The sequence below is a fragment of the Labrus bergylta genome, chromosome 13 (genome assembly GCF_963930695.1).
Source record: "Labrus bergylta chromosome 13, fLabBer1.1, whole genome shotgun sequence".
Taxonomy (NCBI): Eukaryota; Metazoa; Chordata; class Actinopteri; order Labriformes; family Labridae; genus Labrus; species Labrus bergylta.
The window spans coordinates 12,193,269-12,221,086 of NC_089207.1; the positions used below are offsets into that span (position 1 = coordinate 12,193,269).

Sequence of the window (27,818 nt, forward strand, 5' to 3'; positions counted from 1 at the left end):
CTTTAATTACAACACAAACAAAAGGCATCATGTATTTGGGTTGAGCTTTTCTTCCATGTGCACACACTGATGTAATTAAGAGCCCCAGAATGTGATCTGAAGATTATGAGTCACAGTGATGACCTTTAACTAAACTGGTGAAAAAAAAGAACATAAATCTGAGTCCATGTCAGGCCCAAAACCCGACATGACTCACGAGTGCATGCAGACAGATACAGGACACCAAAGCAGTCAGTGATTAATGTTGTGATCAAAAACAGATCTCAAGGAGGACGTACTGCTCTGCAGGTAAGCATCGAACGGTCTGATATAGCGTGGCTACCTACTGGCCTCGAACGCCAGAAGACTGGACCATGCTGCGTTGCCGTTACTCTGGTTTTCATACACGTCTTTGTGTCTTTTACGAGCAGAGGCGCTGCTTGTCAACAGGTAAGACAGGCAACCGCCGTCATTCTAACCGCTGGCTCCATCGGAATGACTAAGAAATGACCTTCCCTTCCCAGAGGTGTGTTTAGTGGAAGACGATTCAGATTTCCAAAGGGTTCTGAGATTTTCCACAATTTAGCTGCTCATTCTAAAGTGTTTGAATTCAAGGTCAACTCTCACATTAAGCACAAAACATTTCTTATTTATTGATTAAACAAACTTTTTTTTTAAACAAGGAAGTGGATAAGGATCATTTACTAAAACACTTTGGAAGTTAAGATGTAGTGTTTTTAAAGTTGAGTATGTAATGCCACTCTCAAAGCCCATCTCTCAATGCTAACCCAGCTAATGTTACGGCCTTCATCTTCATAGATATCACAAACAACTGCACACAAAGATAACACACTTTAGCACACTCAAGGACAGCTGAGGCTAAAAAAAAAACAACAAATTGAAGAAACATGTACATTTGTGCATTTCAACTAGTAGCATGATCTAAAATAATCGGAATTTAGCTAACTACTGATCCACAGAGGTTTTTATTTCTAGCTCTGTCCACCAGTTAGATTAGATCTGAAGAAGCCTTTCAGAGGAGAGGTGACGAGATCTTCGACAAGTCCAGCTGTCTTTGGATCGAGCTTCAAATGTAGGTTCTGTTTAATGTGTGTTGGTGGTTATTCTGTAGATCTGGGGGCAGAAGGGGAGAAAAGTGCTGCTTATTTGACGTCTTGGAGGGGTCCTGATCCCCGTGTCCTGATGCGTATCAAATTTTTCCGAGCCACCCGAGACTAGGATTTGAATGTGACATGTTTCCTGCAGCATCAAACACAATCTAAAAGGCATGGCCGTCATCACATTAGAGAGATACATCAAATTAAGTGAGTGTGGAGATGAGGAGTGCGTAGGCCTGGTCGTAGTCCCCGTTGCACTGGTCAAGGATTTCCTCCAGGAACATTTTGCAGCAGTTTGGAAAGCTGCTCATCAGTTCCTTCAGGGCCCAGTCAGAGTCTGGATCTGAGTCTGGAAGACAGAGAGGAAAAGACATAATCCTAACAGAGCCCCATGTGTTTATTTGCGTTCCCATGAGGCCTTTCGGTTCTTTTGATTGTCGTGTCAGAAAGTGCACAACACTCTCTCTGACTCTCATGCACAACAGATGGATGTTTATGATCGCTAATTTCAGTGTTTTCTCTGCGTGGATGAGCAATACAATCTGTTTTGCTTGACATTTACACACACCATCAGTCATCAGAGACTGTGAGGCAATCCTTACAAATTCTGCTCTCTTCCCAGATGTTTGGTTAAAAGAAGGGTCTGAAGAGCGCTTTTATTGAAGGCAGCTTGAAACGTCTCATGTCCGACCACTTTGACAACATTTCCCCTTAAACTACCCGCAGCTCTTCCTGCCATCAGCTGGTCCGGTTCAAGTGCCAACTCATGAGTACAGAAGGCCTGGGCAGCATGAGCATGCAGGCAGCAGATGGGCTGTGACAGGTATTTGACAGAATGGAAGTAACGCATCGGTACAGTAGTTAAACACAGATGGGGCTGGAGGATGCAGCCTGACATGATGAATTAAGGATGCTGTGAGAATCTGACACACAGAAATGTGCCCACAGCAGCAATCACGGGTTTTTATTTGTATTTTACCCCAAACTGGTGAACTTGCACGACTGTGGCTGCTGCTTGGTCGAGGAGTTAGTCAAACAAGAAGTTTAGTGTCAGACAGAGGACGGCTCATAAACTCAAGCGTCTTAAAGGTTCTCTTCAAACAGGTTAAATGGGGAATGTTTTATATCAAGAAGCATTTAAAAACAGAGTTTAATGTAAACGTGTCAAAAGAGTTGATGCTTTTGATACTGCATCTGTAGATGTGCAGACATCTAAGTTAGATTTTTGCCAGATACTGAAAATTTCCACATACTCATTGCATGCTGCGGTCCGCCAGCGCACGATGCTCCTGGTGCAAACAGTAAGCGCCGCGGTCTGTCTCCGGAGCGTGCCAGCAACACAACTCAGTCGGCTCGGTTTCTGTCTATTTTCGACTGAGCTCGCTAATTCTTTTCCGAGTTGTTGTTCTGACTTGAACAGGTGTTCAACATGGAAACTTGTTTTTCCGATGTGTCCAACACCACATGAATGCATCGTAGGTATCTGCTCTCCTGAAACCTCAACTGTGTCGATCAGAAGCAATTAGGTAAGAAAAAATGAATCTTAGTAGATAAACATATGGGAGAGTAACGCGCCCCTGACTTTAGTGTCACCTTTAGGATCGCCTATGGGACTGTACCCGGTGATTTGAAACGATAGAGTCTATTTTATCTAAAAGTTCTGAAGCTCTAAAAAATAACTTCAGGTCTTCAGTCAGTCTCGATCCAAAACGGCCGCAACGCACGAAGGGAAAAAAAAACATTTGAACAAGAATTGAAACAAAGGATGACTTTCACATAATGAACACGAGTTGTAACAGGAAACGTTTCAGTACAGTAGGCATACTCCGTCTGTGTTTTCTTTTTACCGAGTGATTGGCAGGTATTCACAGTATATTGCAACAAGTCAGGTATAAAACTCAATATGTCAATCCAGGCTAATTAGAGGAGGGCGGGGCCTGCTCCTCCTGGCAGCTCTGCTTGGCTGCAGGCCCGCCGTCTGTCAAGAGTATTCTCGGCTCAGCGCTGGCAAAGAGTTCTCGTCTGTGACACGAGCCTGACGCAGTGTGTGTGTGTGTGTGTTGTTTAGTGTTTGTGTCAGGGCCTGTACGTCTTTGTTTTTCTGCATCCTGTCTGCAGATTCAAACCTAAATGTGTTTGATTGATTGTGTAAGCCGTAGTAAATAAAGGTATGCACCCACACAGACTGGAAAATTACTTTCTTACTCATATTTATAGACACACAAACACACACACACTTTTTTTTCCCATAAACTACAAGTATGAGCAGGATTGAAACACCGGGAGCGTCAGTATCCCTACGTACCACGCATAACTCCACGTCTGCATTCTTGACGCAGGTAAAGCCTTTGATTTAACGCAGACTAAACACACAATCACAGCCCCGTAGAGACGCATGAGGCGGTCACATCTTGTCACAGGTCTCATTTAGGTTTGGTTAACCAGCTGGACTAAAACAAAGAAAGGCGTGTGAAAACACTTTGGCAGCTCACCGCCTTCCTGCGTCCAGTCAGAGAGGCTCTGCTCTGGACCGGGGTCTAGGTGAGTGAAGGGGGGTCGTCTCTCAGCCACGCTGGACTCTTTAAAGGTGAAGAACGGAGGCTCCTCCTCTTTTACGCCGTCCCCCTTCTCGCCCCCTCGGCCTCGACCTTCCAGTCTGTCCAGAAAGGATGCGTTCACCCTGTCAAAACAAAGTTCACATAACAGTTACTAACTGGGTGAGGGGGATGTTTGACAGCTTTTTTTGAAACTCATTGAGATATAGTGAGGTCAGAGCGCTGCACTCAGCACACTCAACACTCATCGATCTGGCCAGTCTGTACTGGTTTGAATCCAGAAGGATGAACAAAACAAACCATTCATCATGTTGAGTTTGGATTTCGTAAAGTGAAAGTTCCAAGAACCCTGGGACGCTTCGGTTTAATTCGAGCACTCGCGTGTTCGTTGATTTGACACGTTCTCTGTTTTAATGTCGGAGCACCAGGACGAGAGTCGAGACCTCGATTAAAGTTGTTGAATGTGAAAAGGTTTGTGAATGTTGTGCATACCTTCGATGTTCCAGCTGAACATCCTGCACACTTTTTGCCTCCTTCTCCCTCGCTGAACTCCCCACAGCCTCACTCCCCACAGCCTCACTCTGAAAAAAAAGAGACATCAATCAAAGTGTAAAGAAGAGATATCTTCAGAGGAAACACGCTTAAGTGGAGTCGAGTGTCCCAACTATGAGCCTTATCTTCAGTTTTGATCACGTGTACATGCACACAGAAAAACCTGGTTATTCATGTCCCTGTATACATAGACCAGCTCCTAGTTATGCTGCTATAGGCTCAGTTTAGCAGGGGGACAGGAAGCTTGAGCTCCTACCTCTCTCTCTCTCTCTCTCCCTCTGCATTCACAACATATTACTGCATGTCACTGTCTGTAAATCTGAGTCATTAACCACATATATTCCTGAGAGCTCCTGAGCTCTCATGTCTCGTAGACTCCATGTGGCTGCAGGAGGTGGGGATCAAACCCCCGACCTTCCACTTGAGAGACGACCAACTCTACTGGAATCAATATTGTGGCATAGCTAAGTGAGTCTAAAATCTGTAAAATATATCCTAGTCCATAAGATTATGTGAAGTTTGTAAAAAGATATTGAATGCTTCGTAGCGAATTTGCACCCAAGAGAGATCAGAGACTGTAAATCCAAATCAAGACAGATGGTCGATGTTACAGGACAACAACTACATCGACTGAGCGCAGCAGTGTGCGGGACTTCCAGCATGATTACTTCACTTTTACACATTAACCATGAACTGGAAAAAGTAAAGATAAGGATGAAAATCTGCAAAATTGCTTATTTGAGTATTTCAACATACAGAGATAAATCAGGAAGAAAAACTGGTAGAGTATCCATGAGTCTGTTTCCTCTCTTGAGCAACAATTGCCTTGTGTTATTCGTGAGACTTCCAGAGAGTCTCGTATGAGCAGCTTTCTAACGGTTTCGACAAAGTTGTGAGCACTGTGTCTGTAAGTCTTCAACCAGTGCCACACAACCCAAAGGAAGCTAACTGAGATCTAGACTTTGAAAAAACATTACACAGCACATCTGTTTTTTTTTTTTGATTGTTTCCCAGCCAGAGGGGTCAGCGAGGTGGTTGTTTCTTGGTCCTCATGTGCCATCCTAAACACATAGCCCACCTGTGTGAGCGCCATCAAAGCTCAGCATTAAATCTCCCACTCACACACATGTATACACACTGAGAGCGCGCGCACACACACACACACACACACACACACACACACACACACACACACACACGCCCACAAAAAGAGGATGTGAAGGAGGGATCAATCGGCCTTATGGAGCCATGTCTGAAAGAACAACAGATCCCAGGGTCCCGGTCAAAACCACATCAAGAAGTTTGACTTTTGCTGCTCCACAGCCGCAAACGCTTTCATCTGTTTATCTGTGACCTCCATCGGAGAGAGAGGGCAGCATGGGAGAGAGGGGGGAAGAAGGGAGGGAAGACAGGAATGAATATGAGAGGAGGGGACGCAGTAGGAGAGGAGAGAAGAGTACAGGAAAGAAGGCGGAAAGAAAAGGACAACAGAGGAAATATAAGGGTAAGAGGGAGGCGATCAGGAGGTCAATTAGGCAGTTTGAAACGAGACAGGACAACAGAGGAGAAAAGAGGAACAGAGAGGGGGGGGAAGTAAAGAAAACAAAAGAAAGGAGATGGGAAGAGAAAGGCGCAGATGAACGGACAAGAATGGAGGGAAAGGGAAAGAAGAGAAAGGTGAAGACTGAAGATGTGATGAAACAAATTCTCAAGATTAAAAGATGATGAAAAGAGGAAAGGGAACAAGAGGGAGGGACTAAAAAGGAGACAAGATCAAGGAAAAGATGAAAAAGGAGAGGAGAGGAGATGACTTAGGTAAGGAAGTGAGTGAAAGGGTAAAAGAAAAGAAAAAGATTCATGGTAAACAATGGGACAAGGCAGGTAAAAACCACTGATGAGACAAAGAAGGGAAGAGGAGAGGAGAGGAGACAGAACATGAAAGGAGGAGAAAATGGGAGATGAAATGAAAAGGCAAGAAAGGGGGAGAAAGAAAAGGGACGTGGAGGAAAGGAGAGTTTAAAAGATGAGCAACAGGCAAGAAGAAAACACAGGATTAGAGAGGGACGCAAAGGAAGGTGAGGGAAGGACAGGAGTGAAAAGAAATGGTAGCACGAGGATAGAATAAGAAAAAGGATGGGAATGAGGAGATAGGAAAGGTAAAAACTGGAAGGTGATAATACGAGGGGAGAGGAGAGAAGACGAGGAGACCGGAAAGAAAAGGGACAAGAAGGAAAGGATGGACGAAGAAAAGGGAAATTAAAAAGACGAGGAGAAATGAGAAAAATATAGAAAAGAGTTGGGAGAGAGAGATGAAAGGAAAGGACAGGTAACAACTGGACATGAATGAGTGGAGAGGCACGGGGAGAGAAAGGAAAAGTAAAGACTTGAAAGAAGTGACTAATGAATTCCAAAGATGAGGTGAGAGACAAGAGAGAGGACAGAGACGGTTGAGATGAGGAAGCAGGAAGAGGTGAGTCTTTGTTTCTCTCTGGTATCATCTGCGTCATCTATTCAGAGCCTGTCTACTGTAAGTGTGTGTGTGTGTGTGTGTGTGTGTGTGTGTGTGTGTGTGTGTGTGTCCCTCCATAAAACACAGAGACTTCTTTATTACTGTAACTGCTTTGTCGCACCGCAGTTTGACCCCTGACCTCTCTTTTCTCTGTCTTTACCACCGGCTCTGCTGAAAGATTTGTGTCAGGTCTGTTTGAGAAAGAAAAGAGAGCGAGACTGAGAGAAAGAGGAGAGAAACACAACAATGAGAAAAGAACCAGAAAGGAAAACATTTCCTCTGTCCGCCGAGGGATCTGCGTGTGCAGATTTAACACTGCTGTCAGTCACCACAACAGAGCGCAGTTTCCTGCACACTTTGTTCTCCTCCGGTGTAACATCACTGACGGACACGCGGCGGGGTGGACAGTATTAGCAGCGTGTCTGACAGGAGCTGTCATCGCTTTCTCATAAATGTATGTTCTCCGAGCTAAGAATAACCACGATCTCTGCATGTTTGAGGTCTACGGATTACAGGATTACTAGAACAGGAGATAAATGCCTTTGGAAGTGTGTCTTGTAATCAAAACAGTCTAACATGATATTAGAGTTGACAGATTCATTAAAGAAACATTATGTGGGGGATTCAGTTTAGGTACGCTTTGGCGCCAACCGAAGGTCACTCAGTGCAACTGCTCTGTCGTAAAACTCACATAAGTGCTGTTCACATCTTCCCCTCATCGACAAGCTGTGCTGGTGGTGACAAAGACGCTGTGAGAAGCCAAAGAACCATGTCCACTGATAATATTACCAGAATGTGTGCAAAAATCTGACTCGGAGCTAGCGCTAGCATCTTTAGCCCAGTTAGCATGTTTAGTATGTGGATGTCCGTTACCATGACGTCTACAGGCCGTGGCTATATGTCTACATTGGACAGGGGAAATTCATTACATCTCATTAGTTGAGATATGGTTGTAAAGCTTGTACTTGTTACCTATCTCATCGTATAAAGCTAATTTGAAAATGGACGAGGAAAGAGACAACTTTTTGGTGTAAGATGGATTTATTTCTTTGTATGCAAGCCTGCGACAAAACTTGGGTCAGATGACTTTCTGCAAACCGGTAAAGCTGTTTAACAGGAGACGACGATGACATCGATAGCGCTAAGTCTCAGTCTGTTCTGAATAATATCTGACGGGATGAATACTTTGCTGTCGGAATGTTGCTTACCCATGAGTCAGATCATAATACCTTCTTGCCGGGCTAAAGTGTAACCGGATTCTTTGCAGCAGGGCAAATGCGATACACTAGCTGACCAGCAGATGGCAGTGTTTTTTCAAATGTACAATTAAAATCATTTCATTTTGGTTTTAATTCAGCTGAATAAAGTTTGTGGACATTCAGCTCTAAGCATATATAAGGAAAATAAAAGAGGACCCAAAACAGACCCCTGAGGCACACCGTACTAGGAAATCGCAGGAGTCTCTCAACATCAGCAGCTGTTAATCATCTATAAGGAAGGACGCTATATCTGGCTGACAAATCGACAATAGCTGCCATTTTTAATAAGAATTTCTGATGGCGGTTATTGCCTTTTATTCAACAGTGAAAGCTGCAGAGAGAAGGAACTTTGGGGAAGAGAGAGAGAGGGGATAACTGAGGGCTAAAAAACGTCAGAACCAGGACAGTTGTTGCAAGGATCCCTTGTACATGGAGCTAACAGGTCAGGTGTCATGGATGTTCTTACTACCCAAGCTTTGCCCAGTTCAAACTATTTATCAGTAAAGTTGACAGAAACCTAAATGACCATATTTAAAATGTGGTTCCAAACAAATATTCAAAACTTCTAGGTGCTGACAATTCTTTACATTAGACCGTAAATGACACGGTCAGAAGGGTATGGTGAATTTCAGTTTCCTGATAACCGCATGTGAGTGGCTGGTGTGCAGGTTTGGGTTTCCTCCAGGTACTTTTACGAGCGCAGGTCATTCCTACTCTACTCTGTCTCTCTGCAGACTCCTCACAGTCATGTCGTGTTGTGTCTCTGTCTCTGTCTCTGCTCCGTGTGAACTCTGGGAAGTCCCTTGAACTCCGCCTGCTGCTCATTCCCTCCCATGAAAACCAACAACAGGCAGCAAAGGAGAGGAAGAGAGAAAAAAGGAAGGAGAGAGAAAACAAAAGAGAGTGAACGGAGCAGACACGGGGGCAGACATTAGGAGGCAGGGGAGAGGAAGACTTATAGAATCTACTCTTCAAATGAGAGCTCGCTGTACTGATGTGTTCTCCGGCTTTGATCAGGAGATACTTGCAGAAGGGGGTGTCAACCGACCCAGTTAATGGGGGATACCCCTAAATTGCCGCGCTGCCTCTGACAATGAAAACCCCAGAGAGTATTTATATAGAAAACAGCTCACAAAGGAAGATCTATCGGTTTAAATCCCAAAAGATTTCAGGCTCAACCCTGAACCCTGGGATCTGAAGAGCTGATGGGCAGAGAGCCGTGTATACAAACAAAACATGTGAAAGCACATACGAGTGCACACACACACATTATGTGGTCGTTGGCTTACCCTGGATGACGTGTGTGTGGCACTGCTGGATGCCAGTGGACCCTCGGCCATCCTCTCAAACCTCTGTACAAGACTCTCAGTTGCCCTGCAGGGAAAAAACACAAATCACACATCCTCACATTGCTCATCCTCAAGACAAACAAAAAAATAATAACCAGGTATGCAGCAGAGTATTCTTTTGCTCCACAGACAGTCCACATGCCTGGGATCCTGACAGCACACAGATGACCAACTTGTTTGTCCATCTTTGACGCCGCTCTGTGCCCCGTCTCCCGCCATCTCTGCCCCGTCTCTAAATGTCTTCATTGTTCCTTCAGGTTCACACGTTGGTCTTGCTGTCTGCTGTTTTTGTTTCTCTTGTCAGGAAGCCAGAGATGCTACTTGACAAGCAGCTTCCCCTCAGAGCCGACCACGTATAATATTCCAATAACATCTTGGCTGTCTGGGTAATTGATTTAAAGTGGTCTGGTTCTCTGCTGGAGAAGACTGCACGAAAACCTTCTGCAGACAGCAGACGTTTGAAAGCATTATCTTTTCTACTTTTCTTCGATTAAATATTATCCAAAACCACCTCTTTAAAGTAGCACTCCATTGTTTTGACTGTCAGAGACGATTCAATAGTACTGCTAAGTGCTTCTTAATGTTTGCAAACAGAAGTATCATGTCTTCTGTGGCAGGGATTCTCCAAGCTTGTTGTCGTACGGGCAATCACTTTTCAACCGGCTGAAATTACAACATCAACGTGTCAGATATCATTACTTTGTTTATTATCATTGATGACTTCTTCATTTTAAGGCTGAAATGAAGACTGAAATGATTATTAATAGCATTCAGTAATGTGACTGGCGCGGGGGCTTGGAGGGCAAAAACGAACGTAGGAAAGTAGAGGCCACCATCAGACTCACTGCTGAGCTTCAGCGCAGGCTTTTAAATTATACATCTCTTCAAAACGACATGTTAACATCACCTAACCACAGAAAAACAGAGCTATTAAGATAAAGGTTTCGCAGCACACAGGACATCATTTCCATCGCTAAACATGGCTATGTCCGTTCCGGTGTTATGGTTTAAAGAGTGACCATGTTAACTGGCGACTTTCAGCTGAATGTGTATGTGGTTGCCATAGTTACAACAGATGTTGAAAACGGAAAATGTCTACATTTGCATATACAGCGGACACACTGATGCAGAGAGAGTAATGTATACATTCAAGACATGTGAAGGCATATACATTGAACACAGACATTATGTGGTTGCTGGTTCACCCCGGATTACTTGTGTGGCACTGCAGGACACTATAGAGGGTCTCACAAAAGATCCTATCAAGGAGGTTTAAGCTTCCAACAATATACAGATTTAAAGGAGTCAAATGTAACTCTGACACCTAGTGTTTAAAATGGGTACTGCAGTCCAGATTCTAAACATTGTAGAGAGCTGTCCCCCCCCCACCTCTCTAGAGGCGATTCTCACACAGGTTGCCATGTGGTGGACACGGAAGCTTCAGTGTTTATCCAGCTCTGCATCGGTCTGTAAACCTTTCTGCGTTCTAACCTCTCTCCATTTTTCAAAAGCATCTCCAATATTGATCCTAGTTTGAGCACGTTTCTGCTCATGGAGCTTATTAGAAACATGCAGAGGCTTTTTAGGTCGGGTACAATCACTTCTATCTGAACCAGTTCTCTTGCCCGCTTCCATCGCTGCAACACCTGTTGGTTTGACCTGATAACTGGTCTCATGTCAGACAACCCGAGGGACATCCAAAACGGCCGTGTGAGGGTGCCTTAAAACCGCCTACCTTCTCTGGTCCAAACAAATCTGCATCTTTAAACTATCTGTCTTCTAATCTTGGAAAAACATTGTATTCTATGATAGGACATGACAAGCCAGTGTGTCCGAGTCAGACCAGCGTCAAACAATAAAACGTCTTTTCACTTACCATCCATGTAAAATGACAGTAGACATTAAACACCCCCTTATAGCTGGAATGGAATCCTCCATGTGCTTGACTGTGAGACAACTATTATATATGGGGTCAGCCCTATTATTTAGACAAGAGGATGAATACAAATTGTTGCGTCCTTATTCTGGGTGACAGGACCTTCTTCATCATCCATTTTAATCTTGATGGGAACAAAATGTACTAAAGTCACTTGAAACTTGAGTTTGAGACCATAAACTCGTTAGGAAAATAATTACATCTACTGAGAAGAAGGTTCAGTTTCTATACAATCAGACTTCTATTTGCAACTATGGAAGTCGCCCCCTGCTGGCCATTACAAAGAATGCAGACTGAAGGCACTTCAGTTTGGGCTTCAGTTCTGAAACCAGAGACACTCTCTGGGAGTTATTCATTCATTCAGTAACTTTTCCAAGCCTCAGAGCGAAAAGCAGCAGTAAAACTCCTTACAGTAATAAAAAGGTAAACGAGGGCATTCAGAGGTCGACCTTGTGTTGCCTGTCTGTGTTTATTTACGACTGATATGATTTTATTTCTTTGTCTGTCTGCCAACAGAAAATGCATCTTGCTAAAAACTGCAGCGATAATTATAGGTCAGCAGAGGTAATGGTGTCATCTGATGCTCCATCTCTGACACAGATCTGCTGCAGAGCAAGAAGGCACACAACACAACGCAAGAACACAAAACAACACGATACCACACGGTGACAGTGACGAGACCCGAGTGAATCCGATCCCGCTCTGACCTGAGGTGATCCTGCCGATGAAGCTCTCGCCTCCTCTGCTCCTCCTGTCGCCTCCTCTGCTCCTGCTGCTCCGCCTGCAACACGTCACAGACTGAAGTCAGAGAGCAGCACTCAGCATGCAGCGCACACAGACTGTTTATAATCAACAAGCAGCAGTGATGTTTACCTCTCAGTGACATAGGATGCAATGAGTAGTCCAGGTACACAAAATGAGACAATAATATAACAATAAACTGTATTTACATAGCAGCTCTTAAAAACAAGGTTTACGAAGTGCTTTACAGGATAAAATGACCGACTGATGAAATGTTAATCATAAAACGATAAGGACAGAAATCACCATCAATAAAACATTACATAAAGTAAACAGTGAAACATAAAACACAGCAATCAAACGTAATAATAAAAACAATAAAAACAGATGAATCACAGGAAGGCTAGACTATCAAAGTGAGATTTAAGAAGAGACTTAAATGAGGAAATAGACTTTGCCATCCTAAGCTGTTTTCACATCTGCACTCTGAAAAATATCTAGATGATTTCAGGAGGACTGCTCCAATTTTTTGCACCTTTTTCAAATTAAGAAAATAAAAGTCCATTCAAGGCGCGTCAGAGAAGGAACTCTTCACTGTCAGCGTTTTATCAAACAGCTGCTCACTTTGAGACGCCCTCCACTGTCTTATTGTATAAAGTGTTTGTGATGTGTTGATGACGCTCTTCCTACTCATGCAATAAAAATCCAATTTTCCTAAATAGAGACGGAAATCCTTTCTGTCCAACTGCAATTTCAGTGAACTCTCTCACCAAAGTCAGCCATCTTTGTCTCATTTTCTTTTTTAGATTCTAGCTGCAGCGTCATGTGCGGGTCAACCATGTGGGCTGTCACAGAGTGTTTTTACTGTAAAACGTAGAAAGACAAATATGGTGGAGCAGGAGCTGAACTTTTTCTCCGTTCTTGTGGTTTAAACACTTAATAATTCTCCGCCCGGACATCATCGGACCGGCCTACATCCCAAAACCGAAGTGGGTAAGGTCGGATTCAGGACCCACGTCTCTGCTAGTTTCTTCTCAGATCCCGACTATAGACTGAGAGGACTCTGCTTCTCATGCATCTGTGCATTTTCCTGGATTACCAGAACATTCCTTTGGCTTCATAGAGGTCATCGTGCAACAGGAAGAGGTCTGCGGAAAAACCGCCATGGTCTTCAGAAGTGAATCACTCCTGCATGTAACTGCAGCAGACCATGGACCACGATTAGAGCATCAGACAGACAAGAAGGAGGGGAGCATGAAACAAGATTAGAGCTTCAGACAGACCAGGAGGAGAGCACGACACACGATTAGAGCATCAGACAGACCAGGAGGAGAGCACGAAACACGATTAGAGCTTCAGACAGACGAGAAGGAGGAGAGCATGAAACAAGATTAGGGCATCAGACAGACGAGAAGGAGGAGAGCACGAAACACGATTAGAGCTTCAGACAGACGAGAAGGAGGAGAGCATGAAACAAGATTAGGGCATCAGACAGACGAGAAGGAGGAGAGCATGAAACACGATTAGAGCATCAGACAGACGAGAAGGAGGAGAGCATGAAACAAGATTAGAGCTTCAGACAGACCAGGAGGAGAGCACGAAACACGATTAGAGCTTCAGACAGACCAGGAGGAGAGCACGAAACACGATTAGAGCATCAGACAGACCAGGAGGAGAGCACGAAACACGATTAGAGCTTCAGACAGACCAGGAGGAGAGCACGAAACACGATTAGAGCTTCAGACAGACCAGGAGGAGAGCACGAAACACGATTAGAGCTTCAGACAGACCAGGAGGAGAGCACGAAACACGATTAGAGCTTCAGACAGACCAGGAGGAGAGCACGAAACACGATTAGAGCTTCAGACAGACCAGGAGGAGAGCATGAAACAAGATTAGAGCTTCAGACAGACCAGGAGGAGAACATGAACCAAGATTAGAGCATCAGAGAGACGAGAAGGAGGAGAGCATTAACCAGGATTAGAGCATCAGACAGACCAGGAGGAGAGCCTGAACCACAATTAGAGCTTCAGACAAATGATGAATGCATGAAGCACTCTCATCCCTGAGAGCAGAGTGCAGGTAGTGCTGTCAACTACCATAACTTGAATCAGATGGTTCTTCTGACGGTGTGTATGTGTGTGTGTGTGTGTGTGTGTGTGTGTGTGTGTGTGTGTGTGTGTGTGTGTGTGTGTGTGTGTGTGTGTGTGTGTGTGTGTGTGTGTGTGTGTGTGTGAGGGATGACTCTGCTCTGAGACACACAGACCTGCTGATGTTTGACTCTACTGACATCTAGAGGCTAAACACAGAACTACAATATTAAGAAAGGGAGGAGACACCAGAGGGAAATAATTTAAAGGGCGGAGTATCCTTTAGAGGACTTAGGATATAGGATTTGACCCTTAAAAAACAATCAATCAATTATTTTTTTTCATGTTTTTTCTGAATCTGCAGATTTTCTTTTGTTGCCAAATTGTCTTGGTGCTGCTGCATTTTCAGTGAACACCAGACCACAATGCAATGACAGACCAGGATGTAATAAAGCCACTACAGAGGCTTTATTCTGTGTAAATGGCTTAACTCTTTACTGTTGTAACTGCTGTTGCTGGTTCCACCGACTCTCACACTGTGTCTGAGTGTAGCACATTCCTGATGTGGATCTCAGGGATTCTCTCAGTGCTGACTGATTCATTAAAACAGATTAGAAGTGTTATGCAGAGAGGTAGTGCAAAAACTATTAAACTATCACTTCATTGGATTGGGCGTTTCATATGCAAATAGAAGAAGTTTTTTGTTTTGCATAAATCATTTTAAAGAGAAGAGGTGGCATGTCATTTTAGGAACGATTTTGTGAAATTGAACATGTGCATACTTTTGCTAAAGTGCAAAGGACATTTCCTTGTTGCTTGGCTCTCACCTTTTCTCTCTGTACAGCCTTCATCTTCTCCAGCTCCTCTTCCTCTTCTTGTCTCCTCTTCTTGTCACACTCCGCCTTCATTAGCTTCAAACATCAAACATTTCAATCTTTCTTTTCTTTGATACAACAGAAAGAAAATACTCTGAAACATCTTTTTCTGCATCTCAAACATCGTCAATTTGCATACACAGCATGCCTGACTTGTACAGACATAGGGACGAATGAAGACGTCACATTCATACAAACATATTTAAAGGTTTTTATCAACCGAGTGCATGATCATTATGTGTGGATGCTCATTTAAATGTAAGATAAAATCACCTTCTTCCGCAATTTGGAGGAACGTAAGTCTGCAGATTGCTTCTCTCTGGCTTCAGCCAATGTCACATGACCACCTTGATCAATCAAACAGCAGGTTACTTTTCATCATGAAGTATCCTGTAATACAAATATTGAAGATTGTGATATTCATACATACCCAGTTTTTCTGGATTTGTGTGCACAGATGACGGTCTGTTTGCTTCTTTCCATCTCTTAAGGTCCTCTTCTTCTTTTTGGCTTACTGCAGAAGAAGAACAATCCACTTCATAACATGAGAAACACATAAGAACATTTATAAAGATGGACTAATAATGATAGGAGAGTTGAAAGAAGCAGCCTACTCAATATTGTTTTCCTTCGTTGGGATTCATTTGGAGGTATCACAGTGAACACCCCGGTGCTGAGACAGAGATTGACACAGGTGGTTAGTGACAACTTTCAAAGTAAACCTCTAAGTTTTATAGCAAATAAAAAAAGTTGACTGTCCTGATGAAAAACAAAGTTTGAAGTGTGAAAAGAAGTCGAAACTGAAAGTCAGAGGCACTCTGATGTCGTATAGGGATGTGTTTACATCCACCTTTACACACTTCAGAATTTGTTTGTCATCAGGACAGTCAACGATTTTACTTCTGTCCCCTGTTCCTGAAGAGCACCTGGTTCCTCTACATCATTTTTTTGACCCAGTGCAGCACTCACTTCTACCTATTTTCCCTTTAAGTTTTACGTTTAAACGCTTCTTGTTTGTTTAGCCTTATATCACATAAGCAGTTGGGATTTCCGGGAAACAGTGAAGGCACCATTACTTTCTCTACTCCCAAGAAACGAAACTGAAAGAGGTGATTATCAATTCTCCACTAAATGAACAGAAACATGTTATTTTAAATATTATTCATTCTTATATTAGCCTTAAGAGTCAATTCTGTAGGATTTTTAGCTTTTTGTGTAATTACAAAGTAAATACAGTTCCTAACTTTTGACTCAATACTGAGTCAGACTCATAGACTGTAAATATTGGTCAGACTTGGTCAGAATATTGGTCAGACTTCACTGAATCCCTTTAATAACTCCCACCGTCACTTACTGTTGAGGCTCTCTGTTTGTGGGTTGTTGCTGTCCTCGCTCAGGTGTAACAGGTGCACCATCACCAGGCTCACCTGGCGCGCCGACCTGTAGACCCGGAGTGTTGTGTCTGCCGGAGTTCAGCTGGTTTCCTCTGGAGTCTCTCTGGTTGTGATAGTTGTCCATCTTACGGCAGGAGAATCTCTAATAATGTCTAAAAGTCTCCAACAGGTAGAACACACGTGGGCCAGCTCCCTTCAGCTCCTATCAGCTGTACTGTGTGTTTACTCTGCTTTCACTAACCACCACATACACACAGCACGGGGGGGGGGGGGGGGGGGAGGAGTTTAAGGCAACAGCGACCTCTGCTGGAGGAACAAGTAGGCTACATCTCGTTTTTATTTTAAAGGTGCATTCTGTAATTTCATGACAACAAAGATCACAAGGTCCATTTCTAACAGTTGTTTCCACGCACTCTTTCGGCCGGCCCCGCAGATAGGTAGATGGAAATATTCTCAAACCCATATCAACCATAGACTGTAAAAGTATCAACATGTAAACGACCAACAGCGTTCCCCATGCGAGGCCAAACCTACATCCTCAGGTGCCGCTCGGTTGCAGGAATAAACAATGAAAACTCCTGTTGCTTTGTCAGGTTGGCCCAGTTCAATCACACATCAACAGGTATTCAAGCCCCGGCCGTCCACTTGGAGGACCGTAACCTCGATATATGGGGCGCACTACCCACTACGCCACAGACGCTACAATCTCGCTTGTAAATGAGAATAAATAACGGTGCATGTTAGTGTCAGACAAAATGTTGTGTTTGTGTCTTTGTGTATTTATTCCAGTTCCCCCCCCACGTTGTACTTTGACCTTTAGAAACTCAAACTGAATGGAGATAAAATGAGTCGAGTCACAATAAGAGAGAAAAAAACAACCACATTTCTTCAAAAACCTCATTTATTAAGAGCTGGCATCTTTAGAAAGAACATGCATGATGTTAATTACAAACCAACGAGACGTTTTGGCAGGGTGTGAACACACACACAACACACACACACACACACACAAAGGAGGACAAATAAATACACCTCAGTCAAATGAATACAAAATCTAAAAGCAGTGTTTGTGTGAGTTTGAAAATAGTGTAGGTCGAATCTGAAACCCGGATTAGATGTGATGTCAGTTCATGTTTCCTGGGCTGAATAACTGTTACATGTCGTGAGTGAAGTTTCATGTTGCCTGAGGTATTTTTAAAAAGAAATCACAAGACAAAGAAAGAGACGAGGATGAACGCACGACTGTGACACAAAACGAGTAAGGCAGCGAGGGTCTGAAGGATCCCTCTGACAGAGTCCGTCCCCTGTCGAGCACAGATCACCAACAAATACTGACGACACACACACTGCAGGGGCCGAGTGCAATCAGGGAACACAAGCTCACCGAGCCATCAGGTGTTCTAGTGAAACATTAGCAGGAAAGATGGCCGCTGTTCTCCTTCCTTCTTGAAAAAGGCACACTACACGATGAGTCAGGGAACGACCCGGTTTCAGTCTGTAGATCTCCTGGAGTCACAGCAGGCTCCTCCAAGCTCCAGCCTTGATTCCTGTGTTGGTGTGGATGTCTCTGTGTGCATGTGTTAGAATGTGTGTGTGTCCGTGTTTTTTTTATTTTTATATATCTGTTGAAGCTGAGAGAGATCACAGTTTGGGCTGGTTGGCTAGCTTCATCTTCAGGTTCTCTGCCAGTTTGTCGATGAACTCAAAGGTGTTCAAGTAGTCGGCACGTGTCACGCTGCGAACACAGGAAAGAGGAGAAACTGTTGAGCCATCAATCCAAAAGCAATCCTCAAATCCTGAAGAAGAGATTTGGACTGCAAAAATCCAAACCTGAGCTCATAGTGAACAATGTTGCCTCATCTACAGCTCAACAAAAAGCGCTGAAGAGTTGGAAGACTTACTGTGGCAGGCCTTTGATGCAAATAGCCAGATCCTTGGTCATGAAACCGGCCTCGATGGTCTCGATACAAACGGCCTCCAGAGCCTCGGCGAACACTCGCAGCTCTGTATTGCTGTCCAGCTTCGCCCGGTGGAGCAGACCCCGCGTCCATGCAAAGATGGAGGCTGCAGGAATAAAACAATCGCCCGATTAAACTTGTGAATCCATGCACAGTATCTCTATCCTATACAACAAGGGTTTTGCTTGAGGTTGTACCGATGGGATTGGTGGAGGTCTCTTTCCCCTGCTGATGCTGCCTGTAATGGCGTGTCACGGTGCCGTGTGCGGCCTCCGACTCCACTGTGCGTCCATCAGGACAAATCAGCACGCTGGTCATCATACCCAGAGAGCCGTAACCTGAAACCGTCAAACAGCACAAGTAAGAAAAAGAACAGGATGTGGATTATGAGGAAGATTAGGGTACAGTTGTAGACATGATGACCTCACCTTGTGCGACAGAGTCAGACTGGACGTCTCCATCGTAGTTCTTGCACGCCCAGATGAAGCCTCCCTCAGATTTCATGGCCTGAGCCACCATGTCATCAATCAGACGGTGCTCGTACCAGATGCCTTTAGCTTCAAACTGAGCGCGGTATTCCCTGCGCGCACACACACACACACACACGAGACGGTGGAGAAAACCTCTTAAAGATGTAATTCACCTCTGGTATAAAAGAGAGAGAGAGAGAGAGAGAGAGAGAGAGAGAGAGAGATGTTGCGCATGTGAGAGTGACTTTGTGTGTGCCTTACTTCTCGTAGATCTCCTGGAAGATGTCTTTGAAGCGCCCGTCGTACTTCTTCAGGATGGTGTTCTTGGTGCTGAGGTACAGAGCCCAGCTCTTGGACAGAGCCATTTGGAAGGAGCTGTGTGCAAAGTCCTTTATGGAGCTGTCTGTGTTGTACATCCCCATGGCAACGCCGCCTGTGCCTGCAGGAGGGAAGAACAAACATCCGGCGGTGAATCGGATGTAAACAAACATCAGGAGCACTCACACTAAAACCTGGCTGATGGATCGGATGATGAAATTGGATCGATGTGGGCCAATGGCTGATAAGTCCATAAGAACTTTATGTTTTTGATAAGCTGGCTGTTAAAACTATTGTAGATATTCTTATTATATAATGTTATTTTGAGTCTGTCATTTAGAGACAGAAAGTTTAAGTTAAGTGCAGGAGTTTGCCTGCAACTTATGATCATTGAAAACAAGAAAGGTCCCAGTATCTGGTGTCAAGGACTTCTATCTTTGTTGCCATGGTTTCAGAATAGGTGTCGATGGCGCTTGATTTTTACAAGACTCATACCGAAGTTTCAGGTCTCATGCTGACCCAAGTACATCTCTAGATCTTTATAGGGAGTGTGTTGTGTTCTTACCCTGAAACTCATGGATGACATATTTAACTGGCTCTCCGTTTGCGGGCGTGTAGGTCATCTCCACTTTCCCAGGACCGGGCACCACAAAGTCTGTGGCTTTGTACTGTGTGGAAAAGACAACACGTTAAAATACCAGAAAGTGGGGCACCAGTGGTTAGTGCGGGCGCCTCATGTACAGAGGGTGTCGTACTCCAAGTGGGTGGCCCAGGTTAGAATCTGACCTGTGGCTCCTTTCCCGCATGTCATTCCCCTCTCTCTTGCGCTCGCTCTCTCTCTCTCTCTCCTCAATCTCTGACTCTATCAACTCTCATATCTCTCAATAAAAGCATTAAAAACCCAAATTTAAAAAATGACAAGCAAGTATCACAGCTGTCTGAGCCCGCTAACGACCACAGAGAGAGTCATAAACCCCCCGTACATAACTCCTGTCATCGCCGCTGGTTTATGCCGACGTAGTATCACAGCACAGTATAGAACATACACCTCTCTGGCATGCGGGGAGGTTATGTAACTCGCAGCTCTTTGACACTTGACCTGGTTAACGCTCTCCGAGGAGGCTCTGTTGACTCTGGCAGAGCGCTACAGACTAACAGTGATTTACTCCTGAGCGTTGCTGTGACATGTTGAACCCGTACAGGCTGTACGAGACGGTTCCAAAGGACGGCTGATGAAATGGGATTATTGAGTCTTTACTGATAACCTTACAACCTGAACGCACCCAGCTCCTTCATGAGTGAACATCCAACCCAGAGTTCGTTCGTCACAGATGTGAGCTTGGAATGAAGCTCCAGAGACGGTGATGACAGTCACAGTGAATACACCATCTCGTAGTGGTGTCAGAATTCTTTCAATGTTTTATTTGTGGGTGGTGTTTGCTCTTTTTTTTTTTTTTGGAGAGGACAGCTGAGAGTCAGGGATGACATGCAGCAAAGGGCCCAGGCTGGATTCAAACCCACGCTCGCTGCGACGAGGACTACAGCCTCTGCTCATGGTTTAACGGCTGGAGTAGTGTGTCAAAATGTTTTGCTTAAAATGCCGAATGAGTGCACTACATAGCCCCCTACAGGGAACGCTGTATGTACGGAGTAGAGAACGACTGAATGACTTCAGACACAACCAAAGACTCCAAACAGAGCTCAACAGTGAGCGCTCACTCTTTCTGCGGCTCTGAGTAAATTTCTCCGTTCAAATCCTCCTATGACATTTCAGAAAATCCTTATATCAAGAAAGTTAAACCTGTTACCATGACCACCAGCTACGCCAATACTTGTAAGTATGAAAACATTTGATTCGGTGCAAAAACGGAGCTAAAAAGGGAGAAAAGACAAAGGCACCAGACTGTAAACACTTTTTTTCAAGGAACTACAAATCCCACAATCCATTGCGAATGATATTGTTTCTTCTTAAATGTATCTTAAGTCGTTGTTGTCGTGTTTATACTGTTATTACTGTCTTGTAGTTTATGTTGTATGAATATATAAATCACATTCACCGTAGCACAACAAGGTCACCAGTCACGACAAGCAAACTCAAAACGTAAAATGTTAATCTTACAATTTTATGACCTCAGCAGTGAACTTCTGAGCAAGCAACACGAGCTAGAAGATATAAGCTGCAGGCTTTTAAAGCTGTGTTGTACTTTAACCTGGATCCTGTGGATGTTTCACGTCATAAAAAAACACTCAGCGCCCGACGTGATACAGAGAGGCTTCCAGCTGAGTGACGTCTTTCCACCGTTCAAAAGTTTTTTTTTAACGAGACCTGAATCATCTTTTCAAAGAGGACGGCATCTGCTGATAAGGGACCTGATGATTACAAACCATTAACCCATGTGACGTCCTGTGGATCAATAGCGTACCTGGTCTCCGTGGGCGTGCCTGCCGATGATGATGGGTTTGATCCAGCCGGGCACCAGGCGGGGGATGTTCTTGCAGAGGATGGCCTCTCTGAACACGGTTCCTCCCAGGATGTTACGGATGGTTCCGTTGGGGGAACGCCACATCTGCTTGAGCTTGAACTCCTCCACGCGCTTCTCGTCCGGCGTGATGGTGGCGCACTTCACGCCCACGTTGTAACGACGGACCGCCTCCGCCGCCTCGACCGTCACCCGGTCGTCTGTGGCGTCGCGGTTCTCCATACCGAGGTCGTAGCTGTGCAGGAGGAGAGACGGAGAAGAGGGATGAGTGATACAGAGAAGGCAGTGTTTCCCCTACCATTATATTGAGGGGGCGGCCCCCTGAACACCAAGATTCCTTGAAGTGTTTGTGTCAGCATGTCGACTTGTCCCCACCCCCCCCCCAACGCTGTAAACCTAGGGGAAGGCTAACATCATCATCCATGAAATGTGTTCAAAATCCATGAGAAAAGATCCAAAGAGCTTCAAGGATTAGCTGTTTCTCTTTGAACTTTGAAATAAATTGTTAACTTTTTATTAAGCATTCATTGTGTTGAGTTACTTTTTAACGTTCAAAGGATAAAAGCATCTTCAGGGTGAATAGCGTCTGCTTTCTTTTCTCCTCTGAGACAGTTAACTGAATGTCTGTTTCTGTGGATTCGACAAGAATTTAAGAAAGTAAAATCTTTACAACTGTTTGGCGTTGGATTTTTTTATTTGTATCAAACCTGAGACAGAACTTAGGGGACGACTTCCTGCAGCCGGTAGAGCTGCTAAACACTAGACAACAATGACACCGATAATAACACAGCTGAACGTTAAGGCTCAGTCTGTTCTGAATAATATCTGCAGGGATGCTGACTCTGCCGTCAGATTGTTGCTTTCCCATTAGCCATGACACGGATCATAATGCCGACTTGCTGGACAATAGTGTAACTAGTCTGAACCGGCTAACAGCAACACGGTCAACAGATGAATGGGCGCTCTGCGGACATGAGAGAGACGTCATTCTCCCTGATGAAAGATATTATGACATTAGATCCATGTAAGTATGAGGGGAAAGCAGGAATGTGAGGAAATGAAATGGACCAAACAGACACGATGGGGACCGTTTAAAAATCCTGACAGCAGAGGAACGAGACACCAGAAGGGCAGTGATTATTCACGCGTCGGTGTTCATCACTGCACAGAGGCCTCAGAGCTCAGCGTAACAATGCTCTAAAAGTGAACATATGTCTGTGTTTCAGCCAGGCTGTGAATGATAGAGCACAGAGAGGCTGTGGTTTGTAACATCGTCTGTGTGTCAGAGGACAGGACTGACATGAACGAGCAGAAAAGGCTAAAGAAACAACTCGCTTCCATATCCAGGCTAATTATATGTCTAGAGAGACCTGGCACAGTATTGGAATCAGACGAGGCATCAACCTCCTGCTCCATTTTTCTTCTCACTCTCACTCGGTTCTTGAGGGAAACGAGATCTGCAAAAACAGCCAGCGACACAAAGACTCAAAGAGAAAGGAAACAAGGACCCAACTGTGCAATTACAGCTGGCCCTCTGCCATGACAACAAGAGAGGCCGCTGCACAAATGTAGAGAATGAGTTGTATGACAACTGAAAACCTACACTGAGTTCAATGTGCTTATATTTCCCCTCAAGAATTTAGTCTCTTAAGTTTGTCCCGTGCACCGTTTGGCACCGTCTGAAAAGAAGCAGTTGTGACCTTTTACCCACATTCTCCCCTCCCCTTTCCTCTGAACGCCAATCCAAAGCCACAACAAGACATCGTTCATCAACTGAAACACACCAGAGAGAGAGAGAGAGAGAGAGAGAGAGAGAGAGAGAGAGAGAGAGAGAGAGAGCTTCAGGCAATGAAGTTCAGGTTTAACAGGAAAGTAAGCGCATTCCTTCTGAACTCTCAGACGTCGAACTTGGACAAGATTTATTCTGTGTGAATTTTCTCAATGGTTAAAGGGAGTTTTATCCATTTGACCATTTATGACTTATGCATACAGTGATCTGATTTTTCTAAGTCCTATTCATTGAGAAAATGTAAAATATTTGAACGCAAGGTTGAATGACATTTGCACCAAATGCTGAACAAACTTTTACGACGTGAAACAAGAAGAGATGAAAACGCTCTTCAACATCGATCATATGTCTGTCTTCTGATGAAGATGAATGATGTTTCAATCGAACGTCCATGCTTCACAAGAGGCCGAACAGATGATCCACCGCAAAGGAAGGAAACATTAAGTAATAGAAATGGACACACAGGCCGTGTAAATAACACACCGCTGTGAACAAAGTCCATGTAAAAGATAAGAGAAGGAGAAAGGTTGAATGAACAATCAGCTGCTTGCTTTGCTCGTGTGCAGATTGTCAAATGCAACATTTATCAGCAAAGTATCCGATCGGTGATATCCTGTCAGAAAATAGAAACAATCTCTGGTTTGGAGGTTTCTGAGAGGAACTTTAACGAAGGAGTCAACAGCTTGTTCCTTCAAAATAAAATGCAGACTTCTCCTAAAGTAAAGCTCCGTCGTCCCTTCTGGGCCTCCATACATGTGTGGTGGTGACTGTGTCTGCAGAGACCCTGTCCTCCGACTGGATTTTACTGTTCTGGTTTGTGTTGGTTGAGTTGGGACGTTTCTGGGCGGAGCTGGTGTGTTTCCTCCAGCCAATGACAGCGCTCAGGTGAGCCTATAGTCCTCCAAGCAGGGGGCCTCGGTTCGAATCCGACCTGTGGATCCTTTCCTGCATGTCATTCCCCTCTCTCTCCCTAATTTCTGACTCTATCTTCTGTCCTATCTCTGAATAAAGGCAGAAAAAGCCCAAAAATAAACCTTAAGCAAGAAGAAGTTAATATTATAAATAAGTTAAATAACAAAGCACTGAAGTCGGCCTTTAGGACATGCAATTGCATAAAAGGTCATGCATGACTAATGATTATATTTCAACGCTGCTTTAGTTCAGTATCAGAGGACTACTCGTGTAAGTATATGCAAGACACCGAGTATCTGCAGCTCTGCAGGTGGGATTACCGCTGTGAGGAGACCCTCTGCAGGCTCCGGCTAGACCCCGCCCACCCTCACAACAAACACCATTGGTTTCCTTTTTGTGTCTCTCTATTGGAGGAAATCAGGATTAACAGGCAGAACCTGATATCCTGGAAACTTCAGGAACTCCCACCGGGTTTACGTTGAGCATTGAATTTGCTAAATACTAGTTTGGGAGGCCTCATCGTCTGGCTTTGACTTTGGTGTTGTGAATGCATTTAGTTTGACTGTGTTTTCACAGATTTGATTCGTTTGTATTGAGTTTTCTGCCTAGGTGGTCAATTTGTTAGGTTTGCATATAGGGATAGAGCATTTGTGCTGTCTGTTAAAGGGCTGGAGATAGTTTGAGTTCATTTGAGCCATTTTGACAGTGTTAATTGTTTGTTGTGCGAACGCTCAAATTATTCAGTATCTGTGACTTTGACCTCGCAGTGTAAATGAAGATCTCAAAACAGCAAACAAACCGTGCTGAGGTTTTAGTACGGGTGTTAAATGTCCTTGTGCAACGTTAGAATCAAATACTGGATTTAAGTAACAAACTAAAGTCAAATCAAACACAGCGACCGGCTGCTCTGAATGTCAGGAGACAAACCTGAATGGATCCTCGAAATCACATAATACAAATAAATAAAAAAGTAAAAGAGAAACCATCTGAAATCTCAAACTGTCAAACCTTTCAGAGAGACTCCTAAAGGAAAGACTACACACAGAGCTATTCCACAGTTCTCCTCGGCTCACCTGTGCAGGTCGAGCTCCAGGTACGGGAAGACGAGTTTGTCCTTGATGAGCTCCCAGATGACCCGGGTCATTTCGTCTCCCTGCATCTCCACCACGGAGCCGGCCTTGATCTTCTGAGACATGTTGAAGCCTGCTGGTGAAAAGAGACTGTGAGGGAGAGGTATATTACAATATTTAGGTTTGTCGTCATGCCGGACTTTTAAACGTGGATATGATATCAAAAAAAAAAAATGATATGGAGACCTGTTTCGCTACCATGGCAACAAAAGTGGAAGTCGTAGGCATCAGGGTCATTTCTTCTTAAATACCAAAACGTGTGAGCCAACTCCTGCACGCTGTCAACGTTTCACGATTAGTGTTTTTGCGACAATTTTGAGTTGAAAGTATGTTTAAAGATCAGTTTCAATAATGGCAACTGAGGGCTCACAAACTTAAACCAAAGCAGTGGCCCAAAATGTGCAGAATTTTTCAACGACAATAGGAAACCTCCCTAAGGGGGCCCCATTTGACAGGACTCACTCTCGTGTCCCAACAAGAAGAAAGTAAGAGGACTGATCTGTCTACAGGAGAGAGAAAAATAAATGGGGGCGGGGAGAGGAGTAAGTGTTGGGACTAGAGGTGGGGAAAAAAAATCGATTTATGTAAAAATAGAGATTATTTTCCCAAAACATTTTGGCTAATCAGTCAGTCCCTGCTAAGTGCTAAGGCTAGCTCTTTAACTCAGTAGAATCCAAACAGAGCATCAATAAATTCATCCAGCCTCACAGATGACTGAAGTAGATCCTGAAGTAATTACTAATTCATAAATAGACTTTGAATCATGAATACAGAATCCTTCTGAAATTGGATTGAATCAACAGACACCCAAAGATTCCCAGCCCTAGTTGGGACACTGGCAGACTTAATGTTTATGAACGCTGGTTGGAGGGACCCCGATTGATGTTTGGTTTGCTCAGGGGCCCGACTCTAGACTCACCACTGCATGTGTACCAACCTGCTGAACTGGGGGGGAAGAGAGGGAGACACCCTTGATGATATTTAATCTGCAAAATAATCAACACTTAACACGGCCTTTGTTCGTCAGAATTGTCAGGGACCTGGCCCTTAAACTGGGACAGGCTTTTATTTAAAGTTTGACATTCAATCACCAATTCCTCTGAAGGACGCTGACAGCTGGCTTCTGTTTCACCTGACTGCATGAAAATGTTGTGAGAGTGAGTAAAAGTGCTATTAGCATTAAAAAAATAAAAAAAAAATCTGATTTATTGTGATGAATTCAGACTTTTACAGTGTTTATTGTGTTTATCGCTCATATTGCAAAACTGGGATTTCTTGTGCAGCCCCAGTTAACAATGAATTCATTCACAAAATCAACCAGAGGCAGTCCGACCGGTGACTCAGCATTCATGTTCAACTCTGTAAACTCTGTAATCATCTTAAACCACAAACCCTGCAGCATATGATTAACCAATGCAATCTCTAAATCCACCATGAGTCCACTTTGTAACTATAATAATTAAAGATCAAACCATGAGTCAGTCAGTATACACTTTAATGTTTGCATAAGGTGGGGGTCTGAGTGGTTTTTCACCACAGTTATGATGTTTTAAAGACAGAAATAAATCAGAACTCTTCAGCATGACGTTTGCAGAAGTTACATAAGCAGACAAAAGGATGATGATCGCATGATGGGGAGGAGACTGTTACGAGCCGAAGACAGACCCGGTTAAAGGCCAAACGAGGAAGAAAACCCGTTAATGTTTACATTTGACATTTTTTTTACATTTGACAGTATAGTAGAGGAAAACAGGGAGGGGGTTAGTGGGACTGCAGGCCTTTAGGACAATTTCAGAGACTGGTTGTCATGCATGTACCCCAAAAGTGATCCGTAATGACGCACAGATAGAGGATACTCTGTTCCGGCTTTTTTTTTATTTTACATGCACCGGTTTCAGCCAAGTTGTGGCCAAACAATGGAGACAACACAATGAAGCGAAATTAGACAGCTCACTTCCTGGTAACGTTGCGTCGCTCGGTGCTGACCCCTCTGGAGTAAGCAGCCTACACATTCACAACATGTAACAGACGCCTACCTTGTAAAGTTTAAAGGTCCGAGAAACAGACGAGGGGAGAGGAGGAGGCGGAATGATGTCCTGTTCCGTGTTTCAGGAGCTCAAAGCTGACGGAGGATCGGCAGGTACCCAGCTGACACCTCTCGACGATACCCGGGGGAAGGGTATTGGCCAATCAGAACGAGTGTAAGAACGGCGCGGCCAATCAGAGTAGCCCACACAGCCTACAGGAGGGGCGGGGTTTGCAAACGCTGCCCGCCGATTGGTCCAGAATGTACGGCCCTATTTCCTTGGTGTAGAATGAAGAGCTCATAACAATTCATTGATTGTTATGAAGCCCCCTCGGCCCCTCCCCACACTCCGATGAAACATTTTGTACAAGATGTGTT

General features: G+C 44.2%; 2 protein-coding genes across 3 annotated transcripts; both read right to left on the bottom strand.

Moving 5' to 3' along the window:
• Positions 1-607: 607 nt before the first annotated feature.
• On the bottom strand, positions 608-16,601 carry epsti1 (epithelial stromal interaction 1). The gene is made up of 10 exons (XM_020637782.3): positions 16,318-16,601; positions 15,578-15,636; positions 15,394-15,477; positions 15,237-15,310; positions 14,916-14,999; positions 11,965-12,038; positions 9,262-9,346; positions 4,145-4,233; positions 3,590-3,777; positions 608-1,446 (listed from the first exon to the last, which is right to left on the bottom strand). Exons 1-10 carry the CDS (start codon positions 16,479-16,481, stop codon positions 1,301-1,303), a joined length of 1,047 nt encoding a protein of 348 aa, XP_020493438.1. The 5' UTR covers positions 16,482-16,601; the 3' UTR covers positions 608-1,300.
• Positions 16,602-17,240: 639 nt separating this feature from the next.
• Positions 17,241-27,606, bottom strand: idh1 (isocitrate dehydrogenase (NADP(+)) 1). Of its 2 annotated transcripts, none has more exons than XM_020637855.3 (9): positions 27,451-27,606; positions 25,358-25,487; positions 21,527-21,818; positions 19,669-19,771; positions 19,047-19,224; positions 18,744-18,895; positions 18,513-18,653; positions 18,259-18,421; positions 17,241-18,092 (listed from the first exon to the last, which is right to left on the bottom strand). In XM_020637855.3, exons 2-9 carry the CDS (start codon positions 25,477-25,479, stop codon positions 17,999-18,001), a joined length of 1,245 nt encoding a protein of 414 aa, XP_020493511.1. In that variant the 5' UTR covers positions 25,480-25,487; positions 27,451-27,606; the 3' UTR covers positions 17,241-17,998. The 2 variants fall into 2 exon arrangements, with proteins under 2 accessions (XP_020493511.1, XP_020493512.1); XM_020637856.3 differs by having other exon boundaries at positions 25,358-25,490; positions 27,451-27,594.
• Positions 27,607-27,818: the final 212 nt, after the last annotated feature.

Coding starts and splice junctions, on each gene's coding strand:
- epsti1 (XM_020637782.3), bottom strand. CDS start 16,481: ATGGACAACTATCACAACCAGAGAGACTCCAGAGGAAACCAGCTGAAC. Junction 15,311..15,393: donor CACAAATCCAGAAAAACTGG/GTATGTATGAAT, acceptor TGATTGATCAAG/GTGGTCATGTGACATTGGCT. Junction 15,000..15,236: donor CCTCCAAATTGCGGAAGAAG/GTGATTTTATCT, acceptor TGATGTTTGAAG/CTAATGAAGGCGGAGTGTGA.
- idh1 (XM_020637855.3), bottom strand. CDS start 25,479: ATGTCTCAGAAGATCAAGGCCGGCTCCGTGGTGGAGATGCAGGGAGAC. Junction 19,772..21,526: donor GGCACGCCCACGGAGACCAG/GTACGCTATTGA, acceptor TTTTCCACACAG/TACAAAGCCACAGACTTTGT. Junction 18,896..19,046: donor TTCCAGGAGATCTACGAGAA/GTAAGGCACACA, acceptor GTGTGCGCGCAG/GGAATACCGCGCTCAGTTTG.